This window comes from Ixodes scapularis, unplaced genomic scaffold (genome assembly GCF_016920785.2).
Source record: "Ixodes scapularis isolate PalLabHiFi unplaced genomic scaffold, ASM1692078v2 PGA_scaffold5__190_contigs__length_132052651, whole genome shotgun sequence".
NCBI classification, from domain to species: Eukaryota; Metazoa; Arthropoda; class Arachnida; order Ixodida; family Ixodidae; genus Ixodes; species Ixodes scapularis.
This window is the reverse complement of record NW_024609880.1, coordinates 53,753,093-53,780,143: the sequence shown is the minus strand read 5'-3', so window position 1 is coordinate 53,780,143 and position 27,051 is coordinate 53,753,093. Positions and strand designations below refer to the sequence as shown.

The window sequence follows — 27,051 nt, the reverse complement described above, 5'->3', positions numbered from 1 at the left end:
GAAATTACAAAGCAGTAAAGAACCTATTGTATTACAGTGTACTCCCTATTGCAATTTGCAGTCCCTGCGTTGTAGCAGCTCAGCGTGAAATTGTCTACGTGTAAAACGTGCAGCCACTAGTGGATTCTACATGACAGCCCGCGCGCCCGATCAGCCCGACCTCAACTTGTAGAACAACAGCCTCCACGGAGCCAGCCCCCTGGAACGCCAGAAAGAGTTCTCTCAATACCCGTGATCAGTGACTCACCGAAGGACAGAAAGCATAGGAAGACTAGAACGATGAATCTGTGCGCCCGGGTGCTGGGATCGCAGAATGCTTTGCCGCACGACTGTGGCATCTCGTATTCGACGTCGTCCTCATTTCTGGACGGATCCTCGTGGGGATAGTCTAGGGCCGGCGGCTGCTCCCCACGGATCAGGTGCGCCTCGTCCTCGGCCATCGCTTCTGCGGCTGCAAGGACCGCAGCACCTCACCTCGCGTGCCTGCCGTTGCCGATTTGCTTCACGACGCGAACACGCGAAGACGGGAATGCGGGAATTGAGAAGCTCAACTCAAAGTGAATCGCGCCAGGCGAGGCAAGGCCAGCAAGGCGCCAGGAGCAGCGGCTGGAGTTTAGGAGCGCGGCAGTGCTTCGCAAGTATTCCGCTGAGCGGCGTGTACTGCATCCGAATCCGACAAATTCATCTCTCTATCCATAAGGATTTTCTCAGTTTTTCCCACTGATCTCTAGTTTTTTTCAGTTTTTCTTTGACTGCCGTCGCAGGCAGAGCTCTGGTCGCAGGCCGTCGTTCACAGTGCTTCCGGTGTTTCCCTTGGTTCTTCGTTCCTCCTAGAGCAAAGGCTGGCGAAGCTGCTGTAGACCTGCATTCGCCGGTTACTCCGCTGAATCGTGTGCCGGTTTATTTTGATGCGGCAGGCTGTGAATCGGTAGAACCGTGGAACCAGCAGATGAACTTGTCCATGCAGCAAGACAACTAAAATGTCCATTACGGCTGCAGACATGCCAGGCATTCCTGCCCGGCGCCTTGCTTGAACGGCAGCACTGGCAGCACAACAAAACTAACAGATGGTTCGACCAGTGCCGGTGTACGTGGTCGAGCCGCACCACCATGCGCTGCACCACATCTACCGGGCCATCGGCCGCAAGAAACTACCCTTTTCCAAGGTGCTCATGGTCCACTTTGACGCGCACCCGGACCTGGTGCTACCGCCTGGCCTGGACCCGGCCCGTTGTCGGGACCGGGACCATGTCCTCGACGTGGTCGACATCGAGAGCTGGATCCTGCCGGCAGCCCTTGCGGGACACCTCGACCGTGTGCTCTGGGTGCGGTCTCCGTGGTCGGACCAGCTGCCCGACGGAGATCAACAGTTCCTCATCGGCTCTAGGGTACGGTGAAAGCAGTGAAAATTCGAGGTGTATGGTGGCGCCACGGTGCGGTGGATGTTTGTAACTTTGGTTAGTGCAGCTGCTCATATGGGAAGAACCATAGCGTGTTGCAGGTTAAGAAAAACAGGATATGCTCCTCCCACAAAACATACCAGTTTGTACACTTTAGTAGAGCATGATGAAGATGAGAATAGTTGAGGAGGGCGAAACCAGCAATCCTAGCAAGCAGAAAGCTTTTTGGGAGGAGCTTAACCTGCAACAGACTATAGGGATAGGCTTGGTGCACATTCATTGTTGTCATTAAAATCCCTGTTGATCTGGCTTTTCTAGCCTTCGCCATTTTGTGTGCAAGCTAGATGTTCACCACCCCAGGGTAGACGTGCAGCCATTGAGTTCATTAACTAGCATGACTTAATCTTCGAAACAATTATGTAACTTGCAGCGGGCTTTGGGGGACCCTTCAACACCTTCACTTCATAATGAATATTGAATGAATAACTAAGTGTAGCTCGCTAGTGCACTTTTACGCAACAGGCAAATAAGGTGGATTTTGATTCGGACAAAGCCTTTTAGGTATGTTCATTTGCACAGCGGGGTATTTCACTTGTGGCTTGCTCTTTTTGCATAACTGAAAACGATTGCTTGTCAATAAGGACATTGTACCTTTTTATTGAGATAATTTCTTTTTCTTTTACATGTGGGTTTTTAAAACGCCCTTGCTGTCAGTTTTCACTTCAATTATTGCATCAGAGAGGGCAACATGCTGCAATTGCTTTCGATCCCAAGTGCTGCAAGGACAAAAACATTCTTTCAAGCAAGCTCCTATTGAACAGTGCTTAAAAGCTGAAAGAACGAAGTAATTTCTATATGGTCAGAGCAGAAGCCAGAAAGTGTATGTTTACCGAGATAGTTACACCATTGCAAATTTCATTTTCAAGGTGTTTGTTTGGGCATCCCCAGATGGAGGAGGTAAACCTATGTGGAGCGCAAGTTGGTCTGCTTCGTGCACAGGGGGTCGCAATGATGTCAGAATGCCAAATTCTTATTGACGGGAAAAAAAAGGGGGGGGGGGGGGGTGGATTTTAAGCATTGAAGTCTACCCAATATCTTTTCAATCAAAGCCAATCAGAGCTCGGCGTCATTCTAAAGTCACCGAAACCCTTGTGCAAGAAGTAGATGACTTGCTCTCCGCATCGCTGCCAAAGAGGAGCCTAGCTGAATATGATATCGGTGAGCACGAGGTCATTGCTGTCGTTTGTTTCACCTTATAGGGGTGGCAGAGCCAAGGCTATAGATATCTTGTGCCAATTTGGTGTTGTGCTTACCATGCGAGCAGTTTATCTACTACGAGCATTCCCTCTCTGTTGTGTCGACATTGCACCATAAAAGCGGTGCATTGAAGCGAGTAATCAATAAAAGTAATTGTCACCAGGGAATGATACCATGTGCAAAATATGTCAAGCACTTTGCTTTGAAATGTGCCATCTGTGCAAAAGAAAATTTGCCAATACAAGATTTCATGCCTGTAGGCTTGGTTTCACTACAATGCTTTAGGTGAAAAACAGTACAAATACACCCTCTGCACAAATACACATAAAGCAGAATCCTGTTGTAAAGCTACCTGCTTGCACACCAAGCTTTTCCTAGCATACCGGACAGAATGGAAACAAGCTATAGGCACTCTTTGTGGTGTTAATTTATGTTTTCACAATACAGGGCCAAGCGAATTTGTTGCAAATATATTTAAGTTAGTTTGTCCCATTTATAGGGGTTTGCTCCACCTTAGCAGAGCAGTCACATCACTGTACTGTGGCCTTTGTCATTGTACTTTTCACATGCATAGCGATGCAAGGTTCAATCTCGCGACCCTTTGATCCCCTGCATAAGGCACACGCAAGCCGAGTATGAAAGGCTGAGGCAAGTAACACAAGGCCGAATTCAAACTGGCAGACATCGCATCGCATTGCCAAGCGGTATAACCAGAGCAACCGCTGCCGACATGGCCAAATGCTGCGCCGCCACGTCAAAACATCAGGAGTTCTTATATATGGCACAACACATTTTTTTTTGCTAACCCATGTTTATGCTTAAATTGCTTGTCATCTACTATCTACTCTAGGATGGCCAAGCCCGGGTGACCTGTCCCCTGCCTTACTTCCTGAGCGAGTGCATGTGGACGCACCAAGTGGATGAGGGCCATGAACTCGGGCTGCGAGTACAGACTTTGGACGCCCTGCTGGAAGCTAAACCCAACGACGGAGGAAATGCCTGGCAGCCGGAGGATCGTTGCTTCGTGCTGGACATTGACCTCGACTTCTACAGCACCCAGGATCCCTTTGCCATGGTACTGAGTCAGTCCCAGATGCAACTGCTGCGTCAGCTGTACCACGCTTCGTTTCCCGACCCCACTGCAGACCCCGGCCTGCTCGAGAAAGCCCAGGCGAAACGCAGGGCTCAGCTTCAGCACCTCAAGGAACAGTTGCAGCGCCATCTACCCACCGCCGAATCGTCAAACAGAGGTTCTAGCATTGAGACTTTGAATGGGCTCTGCCACGAAGTCGGTCCTATTAATAACCCTGAAGCTACTTCGGGGGTTGACCTGCAAGCCGATTCGGGTGATTCCGTCAAAGTCTGTGCACTAGGGAAGCCAGTCGACCGAGATACCGACTCTGGAGTTGATTTGAGAGACGACACTGTTAATTCCCCGGTCGCCGACGCCAAAGTCGACCCTCGCCTGCTAGATCTGTGTAACGACCTCACAATCCGACCTCCCAAGGGGGAGCCGTTAGAAGCCAAGCTAATCCATGATGCCGGCTGTACCTGCGACATGGACTCGCAGCTGCCGCATCATGTGAGCTCACGCGACGAGATCCTAGCTCTCATAGGGAGCACCACCCGTTTTCTCGGACGACTAAACGCCAAGCCCGCGCTCATCACAATAGCACGCTCGAGCTTAGACGGGTACTGCCCGCCTTCAGACGTGGACTTTGTTCAGGAAAAAGTTTTGGACGCGCTGCGAGAACTGTACGGTGAATTGGACGTCTCACTGGACTATGATGAGCCGTCGGCACCTGGGAATTTAGAGTAAAGTCTCACGCTTGTTGCAGTCGTTCGCTTCTGTCAAAGCTGGTTTACACATTTTGCATTTGACTGCGAACCAGTGTGTTGTAATCATATTTTGTGACCACTGGCGGGGGAGGCGTGGAACACTTTCATCCTGTGTACAGGTAACTGGACTGAAGGTTTTGCAGTATTTGCGAGAAATGTAGTGGTGGACTGTGTTGCCAAGATAATGTGACTACACCAGACCACATTTTTTTTAGAGCGCAGCTCTTAAGCACTTGTTTCTGGCTTCAGCGGCGTCGGCGTAACCGTAATGCGTCGGCACGACGCGTAGCCGTAATTGCACAGTGCATAATGGGAAACGTCCCACAATGCACCGCGGTGACATGCACGTTGCATTATGGGACGTTTCCCATAATGCACCGTGTGGGAGGGAGGGGGATGGAGGAGGAGGGGCATACCGCCCCCTCCATACCCTCCCCGCAAGAGCTGTGCTCTAATTCGGCCTTACAGGAAGTTGTAAACGTCTTTCTTTTTTTTTTTCTGTTTTTCTTCTTCTGCGAAGCAGCCGAAAAACTTGCACGAAAAACGCAAAAGTCAAGCACGTCGTGCTTGACGTTTGCATGTTTTTCAAATTCCTACCAATTCGTGTTCGTAAGGCGGGCGGTCTTCAGCCAGGAGACTAGACAACGACTCGGCAACATCTTCATGCAAGTCAGCTTGGTGGTCGGGTCTGTCGTATGCAGTAAATTCTGTTTTATTCTGTAAATGGTTTCTCTTTCGAAGCTAGACAGATTCGCCAGTACTGCAAACGACAGTTCTGAAGTAGAGGTCCCACGCCCGTCGTCGTTTAATCCGCTTTGTTCCGATGTCCAGCCCAAGACGCCCACGCCATGTTGAGAATTATGCTGAGGGCTTCTGGTTCTCTGAGCAACCCTTTTTTTTTTTTTTAAATCAATATATTTCCAGCTTTTCTAGGAGCCACAAACAATGGGTATCACATTTTGTTATATTTTTAACATTGAGTGTGTGCCTTCAATGACTCACAGCTTTGACTATATTTGGTGTGTGTGTCTAAACCATAGAGAAAGGTATGTGACCACGGGGAAGAGAAGGAGTGCAACTCAAACCTGACAGTTTTCAATCTGCGGTTTTCGGGCAGAAAGAAAACAAATTCAAATTTCAAGCTGCAAATTGTGTTCCGGGTAGTTGGTTTCCCATATGTCATGTACCTTGGCAAGCATAAATGCCCTGTCCGTGTCCCTTTAACTGGACTATTTGCAGCAACTCCATATATCTGCCGACACACTACTAAAGACATTGTTTTATTAACACGAGGGACAAAGCGTGGGTGGCAAAGATCATGATCTGACAGTTGTACATACAATCCGGCATGCATGTACGTAAAGTTGGACATGATGATGGCGATGTGATTTTCCTTGCAGTGGTGAGGTGCGTCAGCTCAGGAGGAACTGTCGTAGTCCAGCTTGCCCGTGCCCCCGAGCCCTTCGACGTCCACTTCCGTTTCGGTGGCATTCAGCATGTTGAGCGTCATGTCTGTTGGAAGCAGAAAAGGCCTCCTTCAGTTAGACAAGCGTCACGGCACAACAACTGAGCATGTGCATACATGGCTTCTGACAACCTTCCGTGGTGACAAATAATGGCTATCCTCTGTGGATGCGACATCAAGCCAAAAGAAATGGCCCGATGTCTCATCCCTTTGCAATACCACCATGATTTTAATTTAAATGCATCCGTTTTTCTAGACGAGTATACTATTCTCCTGAATGGCATCGGGGCAGCATTTTTTAGTGCTATTGCACGAAAAAACAAATGCTTGTTTTTGTATATGAGTGTCCCCTTTACATTTTGTGGCGAGTCACTCAACATGCAACATTTACGAAACTTGAGGTCACGCAAATATTGTGGCCCGACTCGGCTAGCGTGTGGGCATACGAGACCATCACGAGGTGTTGCCTTTGACCCTGGCAAATGCCAGGAAATTCACTATTATAATCTTTAGGTGTGAGCATAGCAGAAAATGCAAGAGCGAGCACGTGGCTTTCACCGTCTCTGCCGAACATGCACACTCATGCAGTGCAAGCGTCGTTCGCGGGCCAACACGCTCGTGCCCGTAGCTTCGGCTTTGCTCACAAGTGAAACCAACTACTATAGTCCGAGGGCAGTCCTTGACGTGCCTACCTGCCGATTTAGTGGCGCCAGCCGCCTGCGCAAGCAGCCCACCCGCGAGGGTGGTCTGCGCTCCTTCCTGCGCTGCCTTGAGGGCTACGGACACCTGCTGCTGCTGCTTCTTAATGGGCAGACCGGCCTCCTCGTACGCCTTGCGCTTCATGCTGTTCTTTATCTGGCTGCTGCATGGGAGCCCCCAGAGGAACCGTTTTAGAGAGGGTCCGCGGCATGTGCCCTCTCGTGGCGGGGCACCGAACGCGAAGTCGGCAATGCTCGGGCCAAAACGAAGAGTGGGAAAAGCGACAAACACCGCGATCGAATTAGGCGAATGAGTACGTTCTCCCCAAACACGTACCATTTTGTTACAGATGTAAAGGCAACTGCTTACAATGAGAGGAAGCGTTTCCAACAGCTCAATTGCGGTCACATTGCAAGGAAGAGGCAAAAAATTTATTCTGCAAGCACCTTCATCCGTTTTGCTTCTCTCCCCGCTACCTCCTCTCTCCGCTACGCACGCACGTGCACCCGATCTGCACGGGAGGTGGTTGGCATTACACTGCAAACGTTTTCCATGGTGCAAGTTGCTACCTTTTAAATCTAGGCTCTCCAGAAAACGCACTGGCATTGACCATAGGAAGGCCTTGAAACCCTTCGGGGTTGTGCGGCATTTCCGTGGTTAAATCTATGCGCCACCTACGAGAAACTGCTTTGTAACATTGTCGGAACTGTTTAAAGCGCACAGCGAAAGAATGATGCATAAAACATTTGTGGATCGGATCGGATGTAACACTGCTCTAGTATGTTTGTTACCACTATCTTCCCTGAATGAAAGAAGTTCGTAGCGTGAGGTTCCTTGTTCCCGGGGTAGGACTCAACATCACCAAAAATCTGTGCCCCGAACACGCTGTGTCGGAACCAGGTTAAACTCGATATCTGCACGGCCATGGTAAACCAATGGTCTCTTGATCCTCATTCTTAAAATTACATGGAAATAAAAAATGGCACATATTGCTAATATAATAACAATTGCGGAAGGAGCCAATTGATTTCTACAACCAAAAAATTACTACTAAAAGTGAAATGGCAATTTTTTGTTGTGTAAATTACCCCTTCAGCCAAATAACCTTGAATCTCTTCTTTTTTTTCCTTTAACTTCATGCAAGGAAGTACTACCCCAAATCTTCCAAATTCCGAAAATGAAAAAGGGGGGGAGGTTCATACTGTTTTTCTTTTTAAATTTAAGCCAGAAATATACCACCCATTTTTTTTTATTAATATCAGAAGTTTATGAAATATAGAACACCAAACAAAAATACCCTGGCTATATAGCGTGGGAGCTCAACGCAACAAAACCTGCAACATTACACTATAGGCATAATGTCGGTGTGCAGGCATTATCGGGCAAGATGCGAACAATGGCGCTGGAAAGCGTTTGGTGTACATCAGATTTTCCCAACTCTTCGTTTCGGAGCTGACCTTCTGCTTCTGGTGCCCACTTACATGGTTCGGTTCTTTATGTGATCGCTAATCTTATTCAGGTCATCGCCGAACCGTTTCACCGCATTCCGAAGCATCTCGACTTCGTCGTCCGTCCACTTGCCCCTGCGAAGGCCGCAAGTGAGTCACAGCGAGTTTCAGCCAGGCATCGCGCTCACATGCAGTCCAAGCACCGTGAACAAGGAGTACACAAAACTGGTTTCCCAAGTGAAAAAAAACCAACAAAAAAAAAAACGGACGATAAAAGCATCTTTTGGACGAGACAGTTACCTCACTTTTCGTAAAACGCACCACATAAATTGCTACGCTACGTTCACCTCTAGGCTGACAGCGCAGTGGGAGCTATGCACTCGTGGAACCAACCGGCTGTCTCCCTTTCATCGACTCACCCCACTTTTGCACGTGGGTGTGGGCAAGGGAGTGATCACGTGGCAAAGGCTAGACGTATGGATCGTTCAACAAGCACAGAGTCTCCACCGCACTGTCAACATAGGAGGGAACGAACTACAGCTTGCATTCGTGCATCTACCAAAAGAGCCATTACATTGCAAATAGCTTGTGCAGCTATTTCTGAAAGAGGTTCCCTGCTCAAGTTATGCCAAAACCCGTAGTGTGGCAATATAAAAATAAAACAGAATAAGACAAAACACCAACTTCACAAGGAAGATTGTGTTAGCATGAGAGTATTAAGATGGCGGTCGCTGTTGCAAACCACTTCCCGACACCACCTTGCGCCTATAGTCAGTTACAGGTTAAGAAGGTAGCGGCAAATGCCCCTCAAAGGGAATCAGATATCCCTCCGCCACCGCCGCATCCAATAGCGTCCCACCATTTCCGTGACGTCGCGGCCAACGCGCGAGGAGGGTCTTGCCTTTCTTTACATATTTGCTTTATCTTTCGACTTTGACTTAGCATTGTGGAAGCCACGAGAGGGAGATTAGTGTTTTCCCCCACCGACGGAAACAAATACGACTTTTGGGGATTAGCTCCCCCCCCCCCCCCCCCCCCCCCGATGGATACAAAGGCTTTCAGGGGCTCGGTTCCCTCTCCGATGAATACAAAGGTCGCTTTCTTAAAAAGTGGGATCGGAGACAAGTTGGAATTCACTGAAGCGGAACAAGGAGCGTTTCCGTTTCCAGTGAACTCTTCTTTCGACTGCGGAGAGATTTGAAACGGGCGCATCACGCTTGTGGGAGGAGCTTCTCCTACCTTCTTGACTTGCAACCGACTATAGCACAGAGCTAACCGTGCACTCCTGAAAGATAAGCAGTCGTTTCCCTGCTGAGAATCAAAACCCAAGTGACCTTTACGCAGAGCTGCGGCAACGGAGATAATGTAGCCAACACTGCATTCTAGCACATGTGCATTGCACAGATGCATTGTGTGCCATGTCATGCTAGTCATGCCACTACAAACTTCCCAAGGGAGCTAGACTGGATTGGATTATGGTGGTTTTACCCTTTGAATCAAGCGATCACTTTAGAAAAACAGCTTGCTGCTAGGAGAAAAGCTCTCAGCCTTCTCTCATCATGTTCACACCAAAGTTTCAAGCACTAAATGTCCACGGTACTTGCTCTGCTCCCTGAAGCGCTGTGCATCAGGTGTGGTTGTGGGACAGCTAGTACTCACCCGGCAGGAGACGGCTCCGATGCGGAGTACAGCTGTACAGCCAGCTCTCCCAGCTTAGTGAATGCGGCTCCTGCCGCTGTGAAGATTTCACCCACCTGCAAGGTTTGTTGAATAATTAACTTCATACATTTTTCTCTTTTTTTTTTTTTTGCGAAAAAAAAGGGGGGGGGGGGTTCTTTTAATATTTTACAGAAATTGGCGCAGTGATTAAGGTATCTAACACATTGTATGCAGGATTATCTGTTAAATTTACAGATGGTGATTGGTAATAACAGCTCTGAATGGACTAAAAGAATGGGGACATCGTCTCCGAAATATAAGCCAATGACAGAATTGGGTACGTAGAGGGGCACGCGCGAAGAACCGCACAATAAAAAGAGATAATAGAAAACTGGTCCTTTGGTCCAGGTTTATAATTGTAACGATGCTTCGTAAAATACGGGGGGGATGACACGAAACGTTTTAAGGCAACACGGGGAGCGCACGTGAGCTATCACCGCTGTAGCGGTCCGCTAATGTTCCAAAAAGTCCTTGGCCCACGAAATGCTATTTGTTCAAGGGCAATAACATCTATGATGTTCCAGAAAACGACAAGCAAAATTTGAAAGGCGCTCTTTGCGCGAAAACTCGCTCCGCGATAACGGAAACGAGATCTAAAGTTCGAGGGAGGGAAAATCTAGCGGAGCGTGGACCTCACCTTGCTTGCACTTCCGTGACTCATTTTTCAACAAACGAGGTACAAAGCAAGCGCAAAATTGTCCAGTTCGGGGTCGGAAGCGTCAACAGCACACACTATCGTATTCTTGTAGGCACCGCCATTTTGTGATGCCACGGCCTTGGATTGGATTGATTTGATCGTAAACTTGTAAAACGACTCGTATTATTGCGTACCGATAGAGCGATACCTTCACAATCACAAATCGATGAAGTCGTATGGGTGTAGTAGCTTGCGCCACCTATACTTGATTGGTGACGCGCAAAATCAATCTTTTTTCAATACAGGTTCTGCGCATGCCTGCGCTCTTCTTAGACAGCTATCCCACTCCTGCCTCGTTTGCGTGCAAGTTCGTCTGCTCCTTGCACACCTCGTTTGTTTGTTTACTCCCTAAACGCGCCCAGATGCTTTTGTTTACCCCCAACCTCAACCAATGACGGCGCGCGCATGGACCTATGTTGCCCTTTGATTGCCGCGCTCCTCCTTGCGCGCCGATGCGCTAAATACGCATTTTAGAACACTTGCTAGAGAATTTTAGGAGCCGAGACCCGGTATCATTGCCACACGACATGCCAAGAGGCTGGAAGCTTATTATTTTCACTTCAATTTCCCCGTAACTTGAGCGAAGCTAGAACGAACTGCCAGCAAGGGCGGATACAAGGGGGTAGGGGGGGGGGGGGGGGGGGGGGGGGACGACGACGACGATGGAAGCGGTCGCCCCCCCCCCCCCCCCCCCCAAAAAAAAAAAAAAAAAAAAAAAAAAAACGAGTTCTGCATTTGCCCCCGACTGCGAGCACATAGGTTGGGCTCATTACTGGTGGTGCAACTCACCACCCAATAAGAAGGGCTCGGCCAAATGCATCCATCTATTCTTACTTGTGATCCCACCAGGCATACTTGTGTAGCCAGCCACTTGGTACTGTATTTGTCTGGAAACGGAGGAAACTCCGAAGAGAGATGCACCACTTGCTACCTCTCCCGCCTCCTTTATGTCTCATCTGTTGCCATTTTATTACACGCAACACAGTATTCTTGGAAAAGAAAGCATTAAGGAATTTTCAGGGCCACCTCATGTCAATCAGGCCGAGACTCGGCGTTGGTGCAAAACAACTTGCAGACAGGCCGTTTTCATTCGCGTCGCATTAACCATAATTTTGCGATTCATCTGGAAGAGAAAGAGGTAAAAAGGCTGGAAATTTGGTTGAAATATTTCGCGATAATCATTTCACCCTAATTTTTCCTAGTCAAAAATTATGATGAACGAGAATGCACTGCCGGTGCATACTGTTTGAGCTTGTCCCTGCAGAGATATGTAGTTGGTGATGCGAGCCGCCACCCGAATGAAAGGGCTAGTTGCATGCCCCAGACCATTCATTTATCCAATTTCAATGAGCATAGTTGGCGCCGTCTTTATGTGGAAAAGGCCCACTGGTGCATTGGGCGTGCCTGCGAGCTAACCAAACCCTTATAACACACTGAACAAGCAAACTCTGCTCTTGTTTATTACTTACCATTTTGAAAAGAAAACAAGATGCGTTGCATTATGTCCCCGGCAATTTTTATTTGCCCAGCGACCTTGTCAGACACTCCAAATTTGTTCTGCATGTGAGCACGGCAAACAGTTTTTAACTAGCTGCATAATGACATTTTTGCTTACATTTCAGCCATCAAAATAAATAAATACAAAGAATCACTCACATAGATTTGCAGAAAGAAAAAACCAAAAGCATCAGCTCTGGTACACAAGCGCGCGCGGGCGCGCACACACACACACACCAAGAGACAGAACAACAAAAGACTACTAAGCATCTGAAATCCATGGAAGCCTCCGAAAGGCGCAAAGAATCCAAAGGCTCGGAAGTCTCAATCGAAACTCTTGGATTATCTTAGACACCTCGCAAATCCACAAAAGGGAGCCACCAAAGGGGATTGCAGTAAACTAAGCTGAAGTTACAGGGCCTTGAGCCAGAGCTGCCTTTAGCCCATAAAAATGGTGACGCTCTTTTGAGTGAAATTAGACGCAACTCGAACCGCTGACAGCTGTTCTTAGCGTGCCCAGTGTTGCAACTCTGGGTAAAACCGGTCGGCGAGTGATTTCGTTTCTCGACACCACGTCCAGTTCAGAGAGTCACGGGCCGCTGACAAGGTGTCAGCTCCTCTGTGCAACAAGGAGCCAGGAAAAGGAGTTTGAAAGGGTGCTGCAAGCGGCTAGAGCGAGCCTAGGTGAACTGCAGCTTGGCGAATACCGACGGGGATCCGCCGCCCTTGTAGGCAACGCAGAGGCAGTAGTGGGTCAAAAGCTGTTCCAGAAGCTCTTGCTCGTCCAGCATTTCCAACTTCTCGACCCTGCGGAAGAAAAAAAAGGCGATGCACCACGCGTGGTCAATGAAAGAAGTGGAAACAAGGGTAACAGTATTGCTCTGTCGAAAAAGAACAGTTCATACACCAAAACATAGTCTAGCCCACAAGAATGACTAGCACAAACAACAGAACCAACTTCACTGAAAGTTGCGAATATTGTAATCGGTTTTTGATGAGCTATTTGGTTTTTACTTGTTAATAAGCATGCGGGAATAGTAGATTTTGAGTTCAAAGTGAATTCGAAGTTAAATGTTTGGCCAAATACTTTAGAATGAAATATTGAAGTTTCTCAGAGTTTTTACTCCACCATACTAATGAAAACCCAGCTGAACTCGTGAAGGTTGCTCCCAAGCTTCCATTTGTCCATATCTAGCCCAATTTTAACCAAACTGTATGAACTACGGCCTCAGAAAGTTTAATGCCTACATTGAACCGACAAATAAAGGACACATTTATACAACATAATATTTAACCTATGGAGATGCCCAGTTATACCTAATCGAGGGAACTTATAAATCTTTTTGCTATACGTAAATATACTTTTTTTTTAATCTCTAATTTAAGAAAAACCATGATTTATAAGCACACTGTTGTCAGGACATCTCTGCCTAACATACATTCTTGCATAATAGCCACAGTTTAAATTTTGGAAATTTTACTCTAGTGTAGATATCAACACTCACCAAGTTTTAGTTTCTTTTATTAATTACACAAGGTGCGCACATGTACCATCCCGCTTCGAAAGTGTGCTTTCCTGCTAAGAATCACTGCAATATTTGTACTTTTCGAGGTGTTGATCGTGGCAGTTTAGCCCCTTCAAGCCCGCTTCTTACCAAGCACTGGTGTACTGCAGAAAAGCAACACCGCTTCTCAGCAGTGCACTGGGGCCCGGTAAGAAGCGTGCTCAACACTTCGAAAAAAATTAATATCACTGTAAATCTTAGTAGATCAGTTGGCGAGAGGGTTAGCGCAACTCAGCTCGGAGCACATGTAGCGAAAGCTTACATTGCAGAACCCAGGGATCCTGGGTTCAATCCCCACTACCTGCCCGTTTTGATCTGGATGAGCATTGCACCAACATGCGTTCGAAGCCGAGTCCCGGCTGTACAGTAAACTTTTGTTAGTTCGACCTCGGTTAATTCGAATTTTCGTTTAATTCGATCGTGTTCAAAAGTCCCGGCAAGCGCCCATACATTTCTATGGGAGGAAAAGTTTGATAGCTCGAACTCGGGAAGACTCCGCATCGGATATTCGTCCCGAGCGAATGCGTGCGGGCTCACATTGCACGACACCACAGCAGAAAAACGACCAACAAACGGCGAAACACGAGCCCTTTGCTGCAAAGCCGAACGTGCGCAAATATGCGCCTGCTCCTCTACGCCGTTGAGATGGACCATAGCCAATGGCAAGAGCCAGTACAACCAATCTGGTGTGGAGTAGCGCGGAGAACATAGCACGTGGTAGGGGACGCACGAGCCAGCGCGCGCTCTTAAAGCGTTTTTCTGTAGCATCGTGTGCGCTCCATCTTGCGCACCGGAAAGCGTGAGTTCCCTTTTCCTTTTTTTTTTGTTTGTTGTTGTTATTTTTCTTTGTCGCCGACAGTCTGGCCGCCCGACGCCAAAGTCGGCTCGAAGCTTTCTCAGCGCGCTCTCTCAAAGCGCTTCTCTATAGCACCGTGTGCAATCCATGTTGCGCGTCAGAAAACGCAAATTCTTTTTTCCTTTATTTTTTTTTTTTGCCGCCGAGTTGACTTTGGTTTGGCACCAAAGTCGCCTAGTAAAACTTAATTGTTTCGTTTAATATATATATATATATATTTTTTTTTGTAGTGCGCGATTTTCCGGGGACATCACGTTTAGTTGCGCTGCTCTCCGAAGCATGCTTTTGGACATGTGTTTTAAGTGCAGACGACATCAGACCATCCATGAGTACTTTGGACAATAAAAGGAATTTTAATTTTAACCGTTTTTCTGTCCTATTTTTAATTCAATCATTCGGATAATTCGACCAAATTTCAAGGTTCCGTCGAGGTCGAATTAACGAAAGTTTACTGTATAAACATACATACAATACATCTCTATATTAGCTGACAACTCCCTCTATTGCACAAGGGGCATTTCTATTTCCAAACCGACAGTGCACCTCTGCCTTTACCCTCTGAAAAAATCAGATACCAGATTTTACTTCACTCTCCGTTGTCAAGCGTGCAAAAGGCAAATTGCTTGCACTGGGTGCATATGACACAACATAAACAAACAACTGCCAGTGTTTTTGTTTTGTCTATCTTAGAGTTGAAAAGGTGTTGTCAATACTGATCAAGTGGAGTATGCTCGTCTTGGTTGACTTAGGCAGTGAATATTGCTGTCCATCAATGCCTTGTCTGAGCAAAGTAAGTGATAGAAAAGGCATTTAGTAGTTGTAGTAATTTTTTATGAATCAGGACAGCCACAAAAACAGCAGAAGGTCGACAGCCCATGGAGGCCCGCGGTGCCAAGTCTAGTAAGGGCAATTATGCGATGATATAATATACGAGGTGCACGATGCGGATGACCTGCTCTTCTGAACGTCGTGAAAACCACTGTGCGAGTCTTGGAGGTTCGGTGGCGGTTCAGGCAAGAAGGCCAGCGAGCCAAGACGACCTTTGGCGGGCCATTCGACGAACGTTTCGGATGTTAAAGCCCTAGAGGTTTGATAGAGCGGTCGCTCACTTCAGCGAAGGCAGCGGCTCCGGGTCCAGTCAAAGTGGATGGCTGCCACCCCCCATGCACCGACAACCACGGCTAGAACGTAGCCCCACAGTCACCTTGTATGGCTTTCTGTCATTGTCATCAATGTCGTTTGACCTTTTGTAGCAAGTTTTGTAGTAGACAAACTATTGGTTCGGAGCAGCCACTGATGCTTTTGGAGCAGATGCCAACATCTGTTGCCCCATCGCATGAAAATGAAAAGAATGATTGCATCGCTAAACAAGCCCATCTTTGATAACAATTAATGGTCCCTCTTTGATACTGAAGCATACTACTCATTATCTATTGTTATCAGAATACTAGATAGGATGCAAAAAGAACACACACAGGCTTATTTTTATAAATAAGGCTCAGGTCAGAGTATCCAAGGAGCATTCACAATGCATATTAAAAGAATTGTTGAAAAATAAAATATAGCAAAACACTTCAGCTGACATAAGACCCATCTCTCCCTATGCCTCTTTTACACTCGATACTTTATTTAGCCTGTAAATATATCTTCTGAAAAATGCCTGCGAAATCCAGCATATCTGCCAAAATGTCTTTCAATAAAAATATGTCAACTCAAGTTTTGTGAACCTACCAAACTCGAGACTCCGGGATCATAAACTGCAAAAACAACCACCAGCAAATATTATGAAAACCTACAGCTCTGCCTCAAAATTGACACTGAGCTTTAGCGACGTTGGAACCAGAGTAGAGTCGAATTTCGCCGCTCTTTTGATTGCCTGCTGCACGGGAACTACCTCAACCACCCCATGTATTCAAATATGGACTCACATTTTTTTCTTTCTGGGCACAGCTTTTTTTTAAATTGGAAGACAACCTGCACCTGCACCAACCAAGGCACTCCCCATCTCAGCCACAGCTCCTATACTCTGTTTCACGATAACTTGGCGGCCTATGGAGGCTAGGGCCCCGCGACCCAACGTCACGGGAGCGTTTGTGTCACCACGCCTAATGCGAGGCATGAGGCCCAGAGGAACCGGCTGTCGTCTGCTAGCCAAGAGTCGTTTGCTCTGAAACCAACCAACTTCGAATGAACGTCCACCGGAGCAACATTACGCACCGCTAAAAAAGCTAGCACTTTGGGAACAGTTCATGAGACAACCATAAGCTCAATTTAGTCGCGAATCTGTGACGGACACTAGTGCAAGGGCACAGTCTCATGTTTTGAGCGGAAACGGCAGATTACATGGCTGCAATCGCCGGCAATCGCCAACGGCCACGGCACCACAGGATAAAAAAGCGAGTGGATACGGATGTGGCATCACTTTTTTTGGTTTAAATATAACTGAAACTAATAAATTTGTGATTATTTATTCTTTATACATTTCTTCTCGTTATAGATGGAATTGCACGAGTTCAATTGCCATTAAAAGAAAGAGAAGCCTGGAATTACTTTTTGTCGAGGACGGCTCTGTTCCTGTGGCGGTAACATGACCCCCGCGGCATCGATCATGGAATGTTATCACCTGTCTTGCCCCGGCGCTCTTATTGGGTTGCGGGGGCCGTAGCCTCCACAGTTCGCCAAGTTATCGTGAAATGGAGTATAGCACTCCGGTAAAAAGCGGTGCAGCTTGATGCACGCACGCAGGTGGAAGGCACGCACTGAAGGTCAATGAGGGCGGCGCAAGTGCCACGGTAGATGGTAGCCATGGCAAGGAGGCATGTGGCAAGCATGATAATCAGATGATCTCAGCAGGAGTCATAGAACCTGGTTCTGCCTTATCGCACTAGTGCGCACCTCACAATTTCGCAGACTTTTCTCGCAACTTTTAGCTCTCGACATCGCCAACGTTGCCTGGACATTCAGACAATGACGGGCTAGCGTGGTTAACGAGCAACCTCTACACTTTGTTTCGCTTCAAACCAACGCTACAAGACAATAGGACCAATCAAACAGTGTCAAAAGCGTGACAATGAGGCATTCGTCAGCTTTCGGAACATGTTCTGTCATCAGCTAACCTAATTAAACGCAGCAAAGGCTCTGTGGTTGTACGTGTTCGAGCCGTTGACTGTGCTCTGATCTAAAATGATACAAACTATATATAGTGCATAGAGACGCTGGGAAATGCATATTTGTACCGCTTTCCTTTCTTCCTGTTTTTCTGAATATTAGGAATCAGCAACAATCAAATTATGTTTTTTTGTTTGCTTTGTCCATTTCGGTCCTTCTCAACGCAGGTGTGGTGCAAAGTTCAGTAAACTTGACATTTTGGCACAAGATGTAGCAGACTCGTTCGTGGCACAATTTGGTGCAGCACTTCCGACACTGCAAAACGCAGTTCTAACGTCGTGTTTGCAGTGAAGGCCTGTGCATAGATACACCCCAACGCTAACTTAGCGTGGTAGACAAAAGTACTGACTTTTCACTTTATCAGTGCTGCACCGGTGCTCCAATACATGTCTCTGCCTTTTCTCACAAACAGAATGGAGTGCTAACTCAGCATTGATGCAGCACTGACTTTACATTATTTAACTGCTGAGATGCATGTGTGAACTGGCCCTAACTGTGTTGTGCAGTCCATTCATCCTCTTGCTTGCACACTTTAATCCTGTGGCTTTTTTTCTTTGTGTCGGGCACAGTCTTTTTGCACAGTGACCTACCTGTGGAGCTCCGGAGCGGGAATGGAGTGGTACACCTGGGACATGGTCCAGGCTGTGCAGGCCTCCCAGCCTGTGCTCCGGATCCTGCGTAACACCACAAGTCGTAATTCATCGGCCCACTTTGATCACTGTTAGTAGGTAGACCCTCGGCTCAAAAAGGTTCTGGCTTTGCTGTAATCACCTCAATTTTGCTTCAAAACTTTAAAGGGGCCATGCAACGGTATTGGGTGGAAATGTTTCTCACTTCACAAGAGCTTACTGGCACTAGTGGGACCCAAGTATGCTCGCACGTAACACGATAGACTAGGAAGCTTCCTTGTTGCCGCGCCAGGACAACAGCGGACGTGTCCTTTCAGTCCCTCCTTCGCAAAACTCAATGACGAAGTCGTGGCGATTGCACTGTTGGCATTGTCAACAATCCGATCCCCACGATTTCGTCACGAGGCTTTTGTGATCTCTGCGCTGATGATATTTAAATGTGGCTTGTACAGGGGAAACAAACATTGCGTGAGCATTCGATTTGGGCTCGTGATGATCCATGCCTCGACAAACATTTGGGTAGTGACTCGTGCGCAATGGCAATCTCTGCGATGATGGGAACGGTCGAACCTTAACAGTGTGTGGAACTCAGCATGTGCCCTGCGCTTTGCCTATCCCACCGTATGGCTACTAGAAACATTGACGACATATAATAAGCTCCAGACAATGTGGCTGCTTGTTGTGGCTGAAAGTTAAGGGGGCAAACACTGCTTGTTTTACTAGAATTTTTTTCTGTGCCTGCTATTGCGAAGAAAAAAAATTAACATGTTACATATGTTATAAATGTCAGGGAATACTTCTGCACGGCATTTAATGACTGTACAAAGATTTGTTGCATCGACCTTTTACCATCTTTCCCTACTGGAGTAAAAGAAAGCTGTTATAGGATGGTCTCACGAAAAGATTGTTTAGCTGCCGATTTTGTTACTATAAGTATACCAAAACGTAGCTAAAGGAATTTTTTCTTAAAAAATGTAAGCGTCAAACAAAATATAATTTATATCGCACAAACAAAAAATGGAATGTCAAATTTTGTGCAACCAACATGCAAGTTTTTGCTTTCATTCAATGAGCCTTGCAAAGTATTAGAAGTAAAAAAATATTAAAACCATATATTCTGTATTTTACTCCTCAAAAAACAAATCCTGCAAGTTTGAAAAGCCTATGTGCAAAACTTCTTGTTCTGCAGAAAAGAAAGTTGGCCCTCGTGATGACTGTTCCATTCCCCGAAGTCAAAACCCAGGCGTTTCGTGCTACTCCGTAGCATCATGCCAAGGTCGCGACCGGGCCGCCTTTTCCAAAGAAAACTCCACGCGTTTTGCTGCTCATGGCATAAGACTTAATCTATATAAGGTTGACACCCTGCAGATGAAAAAGAATGCGTTCAGAACACTTCCAGTGTGTCCACAGAAGCTCACGGAGGCAATAAATGTCCTCGGCACGCAAAACGAAACATGCCAACAGGCACCTGTGGACAATCCCGGCCGGTTCGACCCACTGCCACAATCAAAACTAAAATCGAATGAATGAACGTCATCTTCCGACTCACTGCTGCCACTTTTGTGCACAAAATTGATTGCACATGTACCAGAATCGCAAGCCAGATGATGTTGTTTCTGAACAGCGTCGGTCTGCTGACGAGGACGCCTAGCTCAATGCAATCACTCGCAATCCTGGAACTTTAAGGTTTCATGAAAAATCATCTCCTAGCGGAAGAGCGAAACCAGAACTCAAAGTTGCATTCCTTCGTAATATCCTAGATGGCGTCGCATGCCCTAAAACGGCACTGAACGCGTTGAATTAGAGGTCTGAAATCCATCGATCAAATTGATTGATTTCAATGGGTGCGATAAGGAAAGAGGTAAACATGTCTTCATCTCATCTGATAAACTCAGAGACGCGCAGAGTGTTGCGAATGAGCTGAGGACATGCCGCATGTCTCTTGTGTCACGAGGTTACGTGACTAACATCACTCAACATCACGGCGTCACGTGATATCATGATGTCACCATGACAACCACGTGTCGGCAGTGTTCTCTCACTTCTGGTAAGAGAGAAAGTCGCTTGCTTCTAGCACAGGAGTTGTGGTGATGTCAGAATGCCGAGCTCTTATTGGCTGATTGTAGACCTCAAGGCATCTAGCAGTGAGGTCTATTCACTGCCCTTTCAATCAATGCCAATCAAAGCTCGGCATAGTTTTGACTTAACCGCAACTCCTGAGCAAGAAGCAGACGACTTTGCCGTCCGCATTGTCTTGCCGCCGGGGAAGTGCTGGGACGGCTCTCGCACAAACGGAGTAAACGAAAGATGCCAAAGGGGGACCGACCTCTCCTCCTGCGTCTTGAGGGTGGTGCAGGCCTGCAGACCCGCCAGCAGGCAGTTGCGCTGCTTCAGGTTCTCCACCATCACCTCGGCAAACTTGTCATCCATGTTCACCTGTGCCAGAGGATGGCAAGGTTCGGCAAGTGTTGCTCCATGTACACGGAACCCACCATACCCCGTTCGCCCCAAAGCCGACGGTAGGGTGACACCGTCGGCTTCGGCACTCTCTGCACATGGGTCTGGGTGGGAGCGTGGCTTTTACCGCGCTGTCAGCTTAGAGGTGAACAGAGTAGAGCCAGGGGCTAGGGCTGGCAAAGTAGATCATTTAAGAGTTTTTTGATTAGAGTGTCATTCCCTGGACCTTCGTTTCTAAAGCAGCACCAAAAATAGTTCCTAGTTTTTTTGTCATCTTTTTATTTATTTATTGTAAAATACCAGGGTAGCACCCACCCTATTTTCACTAAAACTGGGTTAATCTAGACATAGGCACTCGTCCGGTCAAATAACGTGCTTAACATAATTTTCAGAATACCGAAGTTTGGGAAGTGTTAAATGTGGGCACTTGATAGAAGTGGGTGCTTCAGCGGTATATTACGGTAGGCTGAAAACTCAACCAAGTTCAAGCAGAAGCGTACATCACAAAGGCACAAAGAAAAACATTAAGAAACAGGAACATAACAATATATCACCTAGGAAATATAAAGTTCATTTCGTAGTTAAAAATATTTTCGCAAGGCACAGCAATCTTAATTGCTAAGCTTGAACTTAGCAATGTATATTTCTAGGTAATTCCTCCTTACCAGAGGTGCTAGCAAAGGTACATGTTTGAGAGGGTGATCACAAAACCAGATATCGATGAAACAGATCTAAAAGTAGTAGGGCCAGTGGTGGCACACCCTAAAAATGATAAAAGGACACTGCGACGACGCAATGAAGAGGTCAATTATTATTATAATTACCCAGTACAAGGGTATTTTATATTTTGCCTGTTAGTGGCCAAAAGTCTCCAGCCCTTCTGGTTTAGTCAATCCAGTCCTCTCCAATTAAAGGTCAATCTTTCTAATTATTTTCTTGTCGTTCTATGTGCAGGAGTTTGATGTTACCGTTGCATTATGCTCCGACAGTCGAGTTATCTAGTTGCCAAAGGTGTTATTTCGAATAAAGGGGTACATGAATCTCCACGAGCAAGATGTCCGTTATATAATGAATAGATGGTAGTGGCCACACCCTTTGCATCAGGTGACAGCTTGTGCCCCATTGCCACTTAAACTAGCCTAGCCTAGCCTAGCCTAGCCTAGCCTAGCCCCCCCCCCCCCCCCCCCCCCCCCTCCCCAAATTTGGTGTTTCTTGGTGTCGGACAAAAAATTGCCGTTTACAGAGGGATAACATTGAAGAAACCAGGACACGGCCTTGGGACTCCCCAATCTCTAGGCTGCCCATACAGACATTTGCATTCATCTATCCACCCATCCAGGAAACATGTGCGAGACCTGAACGCTTGAAAAACGTCCCTGTAGCGATCAGGGAAGGACACGGGATAAGGGACATGGTTCCCAAAGAAAGAAGCGGCCTTGCAGACAGTTCAGTACAGGCCGTGTTCCGGGTCAGCACAGTATAGAGCTGTAGATAAAAGGCTCTTTCCGGAAAGCTTGGTTTTTTTGTTGTTTTTTTGTTACAACTCTGATTCGGGGCCTTTCGGTTTTCCCCGATTTTCCACTCTGTGTGTCTGCCCCGAGAACAAGAAGGACACTGACTTGAACACAGCACCAGTGATCTCACCATTTCAAAGCATTAATAAAAACTGTTCTTGCAGCCATTAAGGCACAAAACAAGGGTCAATGACAAAGCTGTATCTAAGCAACATGCGTAACATACCGTAAATTCCGAGCAAGCGTCCACTCAAAACTTGGAGTTAATCGTGTAAAACGGGGGGATGGCCGCTCCTTAGGTCAACAACAAGTAAAGCGTATTTTCCGAGTGTAACTAAATTGAGGGGCGTGCTTGGTATTTTACAGTAACTGCCAAGTTTTACATAGTGTGGCGCACACAGAGAACAACTTAATAAACACGCATGTCTCCCACACAGAAGCATAGGAGACCAGACCCACAAGAGGTTAGCCCTGGCCACTGATCCAAGTCATCTGGCGGTGCCGCCTGCAACCAAGGCGAAGAGAGGACTTCATCTTGCAGCTGGGACATGCACGGAGTCCACACCCGTATATATCTTACACCGCGGCCTGCGGCAACAAGTTTGTGCAACAGAATCAGGGGTTGCGTCTACCAGACTTACGGGGTCGTAGGTGACGAGCACGGCATGAGGGAAGTTGCGCGTTATCCAGGAGAGCAGCGCAGAAGACTCGTCGCAGCTCATGTAGACGAGCACACACTCTGCGATGAAAAGGGTGGGCAGGCTGACGTCCAGGCCAGACTCGTGGACCACCTTTGCCTCGAAGACGTCCAGTTCGCGCAGGTCGCAGCCCACCAGGTGGTAGTGGCCGGCGTGCAGGTCCGACGAGTTCACCTTCACGTCGTCATCTGCACCGTGACGACGACACCAAGCGGCACGCCGGTCACGACAGCAACACGACCACAGGTTGGTTCACAAACTAATCAAATGACAAACAAATTTTACGCAGCACCGATTGTCCGAGAAATGTAATGAAGATGTCTCAAAGGCTACTGCACTCAAAGGGTGTCGCCAAGTTCTGAGATATTGGTTCCAATCTGCGGTATACAAGCGGCTTCTCCATTTCAAAAACAGTTACTTAAAAATTACAACACACAAATCTTCCTGGAACACTCCAGTCATTTGCCACACAAAGAGTTGTCACCACAAGAAAATGGGTGTTTGTTTTTAGTACTCTGTGTGCACAAAGTAACTCAAGGTCAAGCCAGCATATCATTTGTTGGGGGGCAGAATCAAAGCAAACGTCTTCAAGTTAAATTTGGGTTTTTCATGTGACAAACCAAAGAAGAGCATCTGGCATACCCCAGCGGTTAACTGAGGATTCATTTCGACCACCTGTGGATCTTTTGACGTATAACCGAAATCTCAGATAAACGGCCCTTTCTCTGGATTACGTCTCCATCAGATAGAGGGCATCTTGGCCGGGATTTGAACCCGCCACCTGGGAAGCCATAACCAGCCACTTTGCCTCAAAACCACCGAGGTGGCTTAAAAAAACAGAAAAACATCTTCAATGTGGTTTATTTAGAGAAGTCAACTAGTAAATGAAAGGTTCATTGCAAAAAAAAAAATGCAATGGCACACAACATCACAAACAGATTTCTAACTTTGTACCACCGCAAAAACACAAAATGTACACAAGTCTTCAAGAGCACGCACACAAAGCGTTTGTCACAACAGAGATGGTGATAAGCCGTGCAGTTCAAGACAGAATGTGCTCAATTTTGCAGACAAAGAAAAACATTAGATATTATCAAATTCCCATGCAACTCGGACCCATGGGTTAAAGGGACAATGAAGACGATTTTATTTAATTTTTTTACATGGTGTTTTTATGCTTCTTGGGAACATAGCATGCTGCCCAATTTTTGTAGACATTTGTGACGCATATTTCTGTGCCTACGAAAGAACTAAAGAAACCGAAATTGAACAATCTCCATTCTCGTTTCTGGGCCTCCGAAAACGGAGGTGACCTAGGCAGTGACGTCAAGTGTGAATAGTCGGTATCGGTAGTATTTAGGAGATCGAGACTCTGGTTACCGCGGTGGGTTATAGCAGCGCGGTGGCGCGGTCGTTTCGTCAAATCTGTCAAGATGGACGGCAATGCCGCTCTCGCTAGCGAGTTCGAGCTTCCGTTCAGTGACCCAACACAAACGGAACGGGAGTATGTGTGTGGCAGCCTCCGCCATCACCCGACGGAGACCGCCCAGTCGGTAACGAGCGGCCCGCGTGCCGAAGTGCCCATATTTGCTCGTTGGCCGTTTCGCGTCCAGCGTAGCAAAGAAAAAACAATTATGCTGCTTTATTTACGGTTTAGTAATCATTTCCAGTCCGATTTATACTTTTCATGGTTATTCAAGCGGAAATGAGAACAGTATTTCTAAAAATCGCGAACCAAAACGTGACCGACTTGTTTCGACCAATCGCTGACGCGTCTCTTGTGACGTCGCGCTCCTTGTCCCCGCATCGGTCACGTGAGCTCCGCTTCTCCAGGCTTCTCCCGCAACTCTCGGGGCGTCGCCCCAGTCGATCCCGGTACGATTATTACCGCGACTGTTTAATTGATTTGCGCGGCACTCAAGCGCCTGTTTCGGTTGAATTTGGGCAACATGGCCCGAGACGTGCCTGGAACCCAGCTCAATCGCCAAAAAGATGTCTGAAATTGCCTTCATTGTCCCTTTAAAGCCCTCAAATAAAGCCACTCCACACTATGCACGCAATCATCATGATATACTTAACCACAGGTTGGAGTGCTAATACCGGAAGATCGATGAAGATGCAGCTCGTTTAAGGTGTCTAGAAAAGAGGGAAGGTTGGAATGATGCACGCATTCATGCTAGCAAGCGACCAAACAAGCGAAAGAAAGCAAGTCAGACGCCGAACATCTGCAGTCTACCTTCGGTGACGATGCCCTTGAGCAACGGCTTGCGCAGCCTGATGTAGTAGACCTTGCGCGTCGTCACGGCAGGAAGGTCGACTTCGACGAGGCTCTTGAATTGGGCCTTGTCATCCATCAGCCGCCAGAAGAGTGTGTCGAAACCAGCGCCCAGGTTCACTATCTGGCAGTCAGGACCCACCAGCTGCAAGTGGAGCAACAGAGGCAAGCCAAAAACCGAGGTTAGCCGGAAACCCACAAGGACGAGAAGAACAGCACGAAGAAAAGGGGTGTGTATTGAAAGGGGACATCAAAGGCAAGCTGAAAAGTGAAGGGTTGATTTACTCAAGAGACGCAAGAAACCGGGGTAGTTGGCACGAGATTAAGGCAAATTTGAGGGTTTAACCTGCCAAACCAAATAAGGGTATCTGGCATGCCCCAGAAAAGGACTGAGGATTAATCTCGACCTACTGAGACTGTTACGACATGTAACCAAAATCTTGGCCACCAAGTTGCCTTCTCTGCACTGAGCCCCCATCAAACTGGGGGGGACCTCGGTCAGAATTCGAGCCCGTCAACTGGGGGTCCCCAAGGCTGGCGCTTTTCCTAGGAGCCACCTGGGTGGCTCAACGAGATTAAGGTAGGTGAGCTTTAAAATAAAGATAATGTGGAATGCTCCTGTCGAGGCCTGGATGGAGGGATCTTCAACTTGCAAGTAAAACCATAACACAAAGCCTACACCGCGATAAGCAGAGTGCAAGGCATAAGACACCAAATACAAGAGGGTTTCTGTATCATGTTCAGCATCTAGCTGGTGGTGAAGAAACTTGTAAGTACCAACAGGGACGGGCGTGAAGAATAAGACACGGACAAGCGCTTGTCCGTGTCTTGTATTTTCTGTCCGTCCCTGTTTGTGCCTACAAGTTTCACGAGTATTATGCACCAGCTAGCTCAACAACAGGTCTTGTTAATCTCGCTGGTGCTTCATGCTCTGTGTTGCATCCAGCTTCCGCATAAAATTTCGGAAGCGCATCAGTGCTTAATTCAACCAAACCAAAGCACTTTTCATTCTTATGTATCACGCTTTATAAGGCAAGTTAGGTGGTAAAGCAGTGAGTCGTTTGCCCGACTCACTTTTCTTCATTTCTTCGCGCTATCGTTCTCTGAACAGCACTACAACTCCGGCACAAAGTTTCTGAGCAAGGTTGTACCGTACCCACCTTGAGGAACTTGTCGAGCAACGTCTTGACGCCGTGCACGCGGGCGTAGTACCCGCGACTGATCTCGGGCGCCTTGCGCTCGGACGGCTTGACGAAGTACTGTATGTACGGATCGCTCCAGTAACCTTTAGTGACGGCGTCTCGCTTGCTCACCGCGGCGTCGAGGTTGGTCTGTATGACAGGGTCCTCGTCCGTCATTTTGCTGGCGCTTGGACGACTCGCACCGACTGCGACAAATGCTAGCGCCGCAGCAGTAGCGCGGCCAGTCTATCGGATCTGGTGGGTCCGCCCGCGACGGTGCAAACCGCGGAGGCTCTCCGCTAATCAATGCCCCGACGAGCTGACTCGTGTTTGTAGAATTATTTTGAAGCGAGAATCACTGCTTAGGTTGCGGGTGCTGGTGAAGCAGTAACGGGAGAGAAACAATCGGTAGCACGGATGACAGCGGTCGACCTTCGCGATTTGCGGATCCGCAGTAGCGAACCATCAAAGCCACTGATGTTAGTAGCCTAGTCAAAGTAAACCTTGTAGCCGACAGCAAGCCAAGCTAAGCCGCTGAACAAATTTTTGCTCGGTTGGTCGGTTAAATTTTGTTAAGTAAGACTAATTTCAAGCTTTAATATATAAAAATTAAATCATCTTTTAAAAGCAATGGCTTTCCCAAAAACCGATCAAAGCCAGCAGAGCCGGTAGGACCGCAAAACAGGC

The 27,051-nt window shown here is 47.4% G+C and overlaps 4 protein-coding genes across 7 annotated transcripts in view; 1 reads left to right on the top strand and 3 right to left on the bottom strand.

The window, feature by feature from the left end:
• LOC8053363 (major facilitator superfamily domain-containing protein 1) overlaps positions 1-636 on the bottom strand; it is a 43,902-nt gene extending 43,266 nt beyond the window's left edge. The window contains exon 1 of one of the 2 annotated variants that reach the window (XM_040206411.2): positions 248-636. In XM_040206411.2, coding sequence (XP_040062345.1) covers positions 248-440 — 193 coding nt within the window. In that variant the 5' untranslated portion in view covers positions 441-636. The remainder of the gene's footprint in view (positions 1-247) is intronic. The other variant, XM_029968903.4, reaches the window with a different exon arrangement.
• Positions 446-4,494, top strand: LOC8053362 (UPF0489 protein C5orf22 homolog). The gene is made up of 2 exons (XM_002435054.5): positions 446-1,388; positions 3,508-4,494. Exons 1-2 carry the CDS (start codon positions 1,068-1,070, stop codon positions 4,474-4,476), a joined length of 1,290 nt encoding a protein of 429 aa, XP_002435099.3. The 5' UTR covers positions 446-1,067; the 3' UTR covers positions 4,477-4,494.
• Positions 4,495-5,757: 1,263 nt separating this feature from the next.
• LOC8053361 (chromatin complexes subunit BAP18) lies at positions 5,758-10,672 on the bottom strand. The gene is made up of 5 exons (XM_002435053.3): positions 10,465-10,672; positions 9,768-9,862; positions 8,142-8,243; positions 6,654-6,823; positions 5,758-6,008 (listed from the first exon to the last, which is right to left on the bottom strand). Exons 1-5 carry the CDS (start codon positions 10,486-10,488, stop codon positions 5,914-5,916), a joined length of 486 nt encoding a protein of 161 aa, XP_002435098.1. The 5' UTR covers positions 10,489-10,672; the 3' UTR covers positions 5,758-5,913.
• A 1,351-nt stretch (positions 10,673-12,023) lies between these two features.
• Positions 12,024-26,954, bottom strand: LOC8053360 (leucine carboxyl methyltransferase 1). 3 transcript variants are annotated; one of them, XM_042294114.1, is made up of 8 exons: positions 26,620-26,954; positions 26,344-26,582; positions 25,145-25,328; positions 24,988-25,044; positions 22,852-23,096; positions 20,566-20,675; positions 18,201-18,284; positions 12,024-12,828 (listed from the first exon to the last, which is right to left on the bottom strand). In XM_042294114.1, the coding sequence occupies exons 2-8, from the start codon at positions 26,539-26,541 to the stop codon at positions 12,702-12,704; spliced, it is 1,005 nt and encodes a 334-aa protein (XP_042150048.1). In that variant the 5' UTR covers positions 26,542-26,582; positions 26,620-26,954; the 3' UTR covers positions 12,024-12,701. The 3 variants fall into 3 exon arrangements, with proteins under 3 accessions (XP_042150048.1, XP_029824841.2, XP_002435097.2); XM_029968981.4 differs by having other exon boundaries at positions 26,344-26,954; XM_002435052.5 differs by lacking the exon at positions 24,988-25,044 and having other exon boundaries at positions 26,344-26,954.
• Between the last annotated feature and the right edge of the window lie 97 nt (positions 26,955-27,051).

Excerpts from the sequence above, each read along its gene's own strand:
- LOC8053362 (XM_002435054.5), top strand. The coding sequence starts at position 1,068 with ATGGTTCGACCAGTGCCGGTGTACGTGGTCGAGCCGCACCACCATGCG. Across the intron at positions 1,389-3,507 it reads AGTTCCTCATCGGCTCTAGG|GATGGCCAAGCCCGGGTGAC; the intron begins GTACGGTGAAAG and ends TATCTACTCTAG.
- LOC8053361 (XM_002435053.3), bottom strand. The coding sequence starts at position 10,488 with ATGAGTCACGGAAGTGCAAGCAAG. Across the intron at positions 9,863-10,464 it reads GTCACGGAAGTGCAAGCAAG|GTGGGTGAAATCTTCACAGC; the intron begins GTGAGGTCCACG and ends CAAACCTTGCAG. Across the intron at positions 6,824-8,141 it reads CACATAAAGAACCGAACCAT|CAGCCAGATAAAGAACAGCA; the intron begins GTAAGTGGGCAC and ends GCTCCCATGCAG.
- LOC8053360 (XM_029968981.4), bottom strand. The coding sequence starts at position 26,541 with ATGACGGACGAGGACCCTGTCATACAGACCAACCTCGACGCCGCGGTG. Across the intron at positions 20,676-22,851 it reads TGCTCGTCACCTACGACCCC|GTGAACATGGATGACAAGTT; the intron begins GTAAGTCTGGTA and ends CCTCTGGCACAG. Across the intron at positions 12,829-18,200 it reads CCCGCTCCGGAGCTCCACAG|GGTCGAGAAGTTGGAAATGC; the intron begins GTAGGTCACTGT and ends TTTCTTCCGCAG.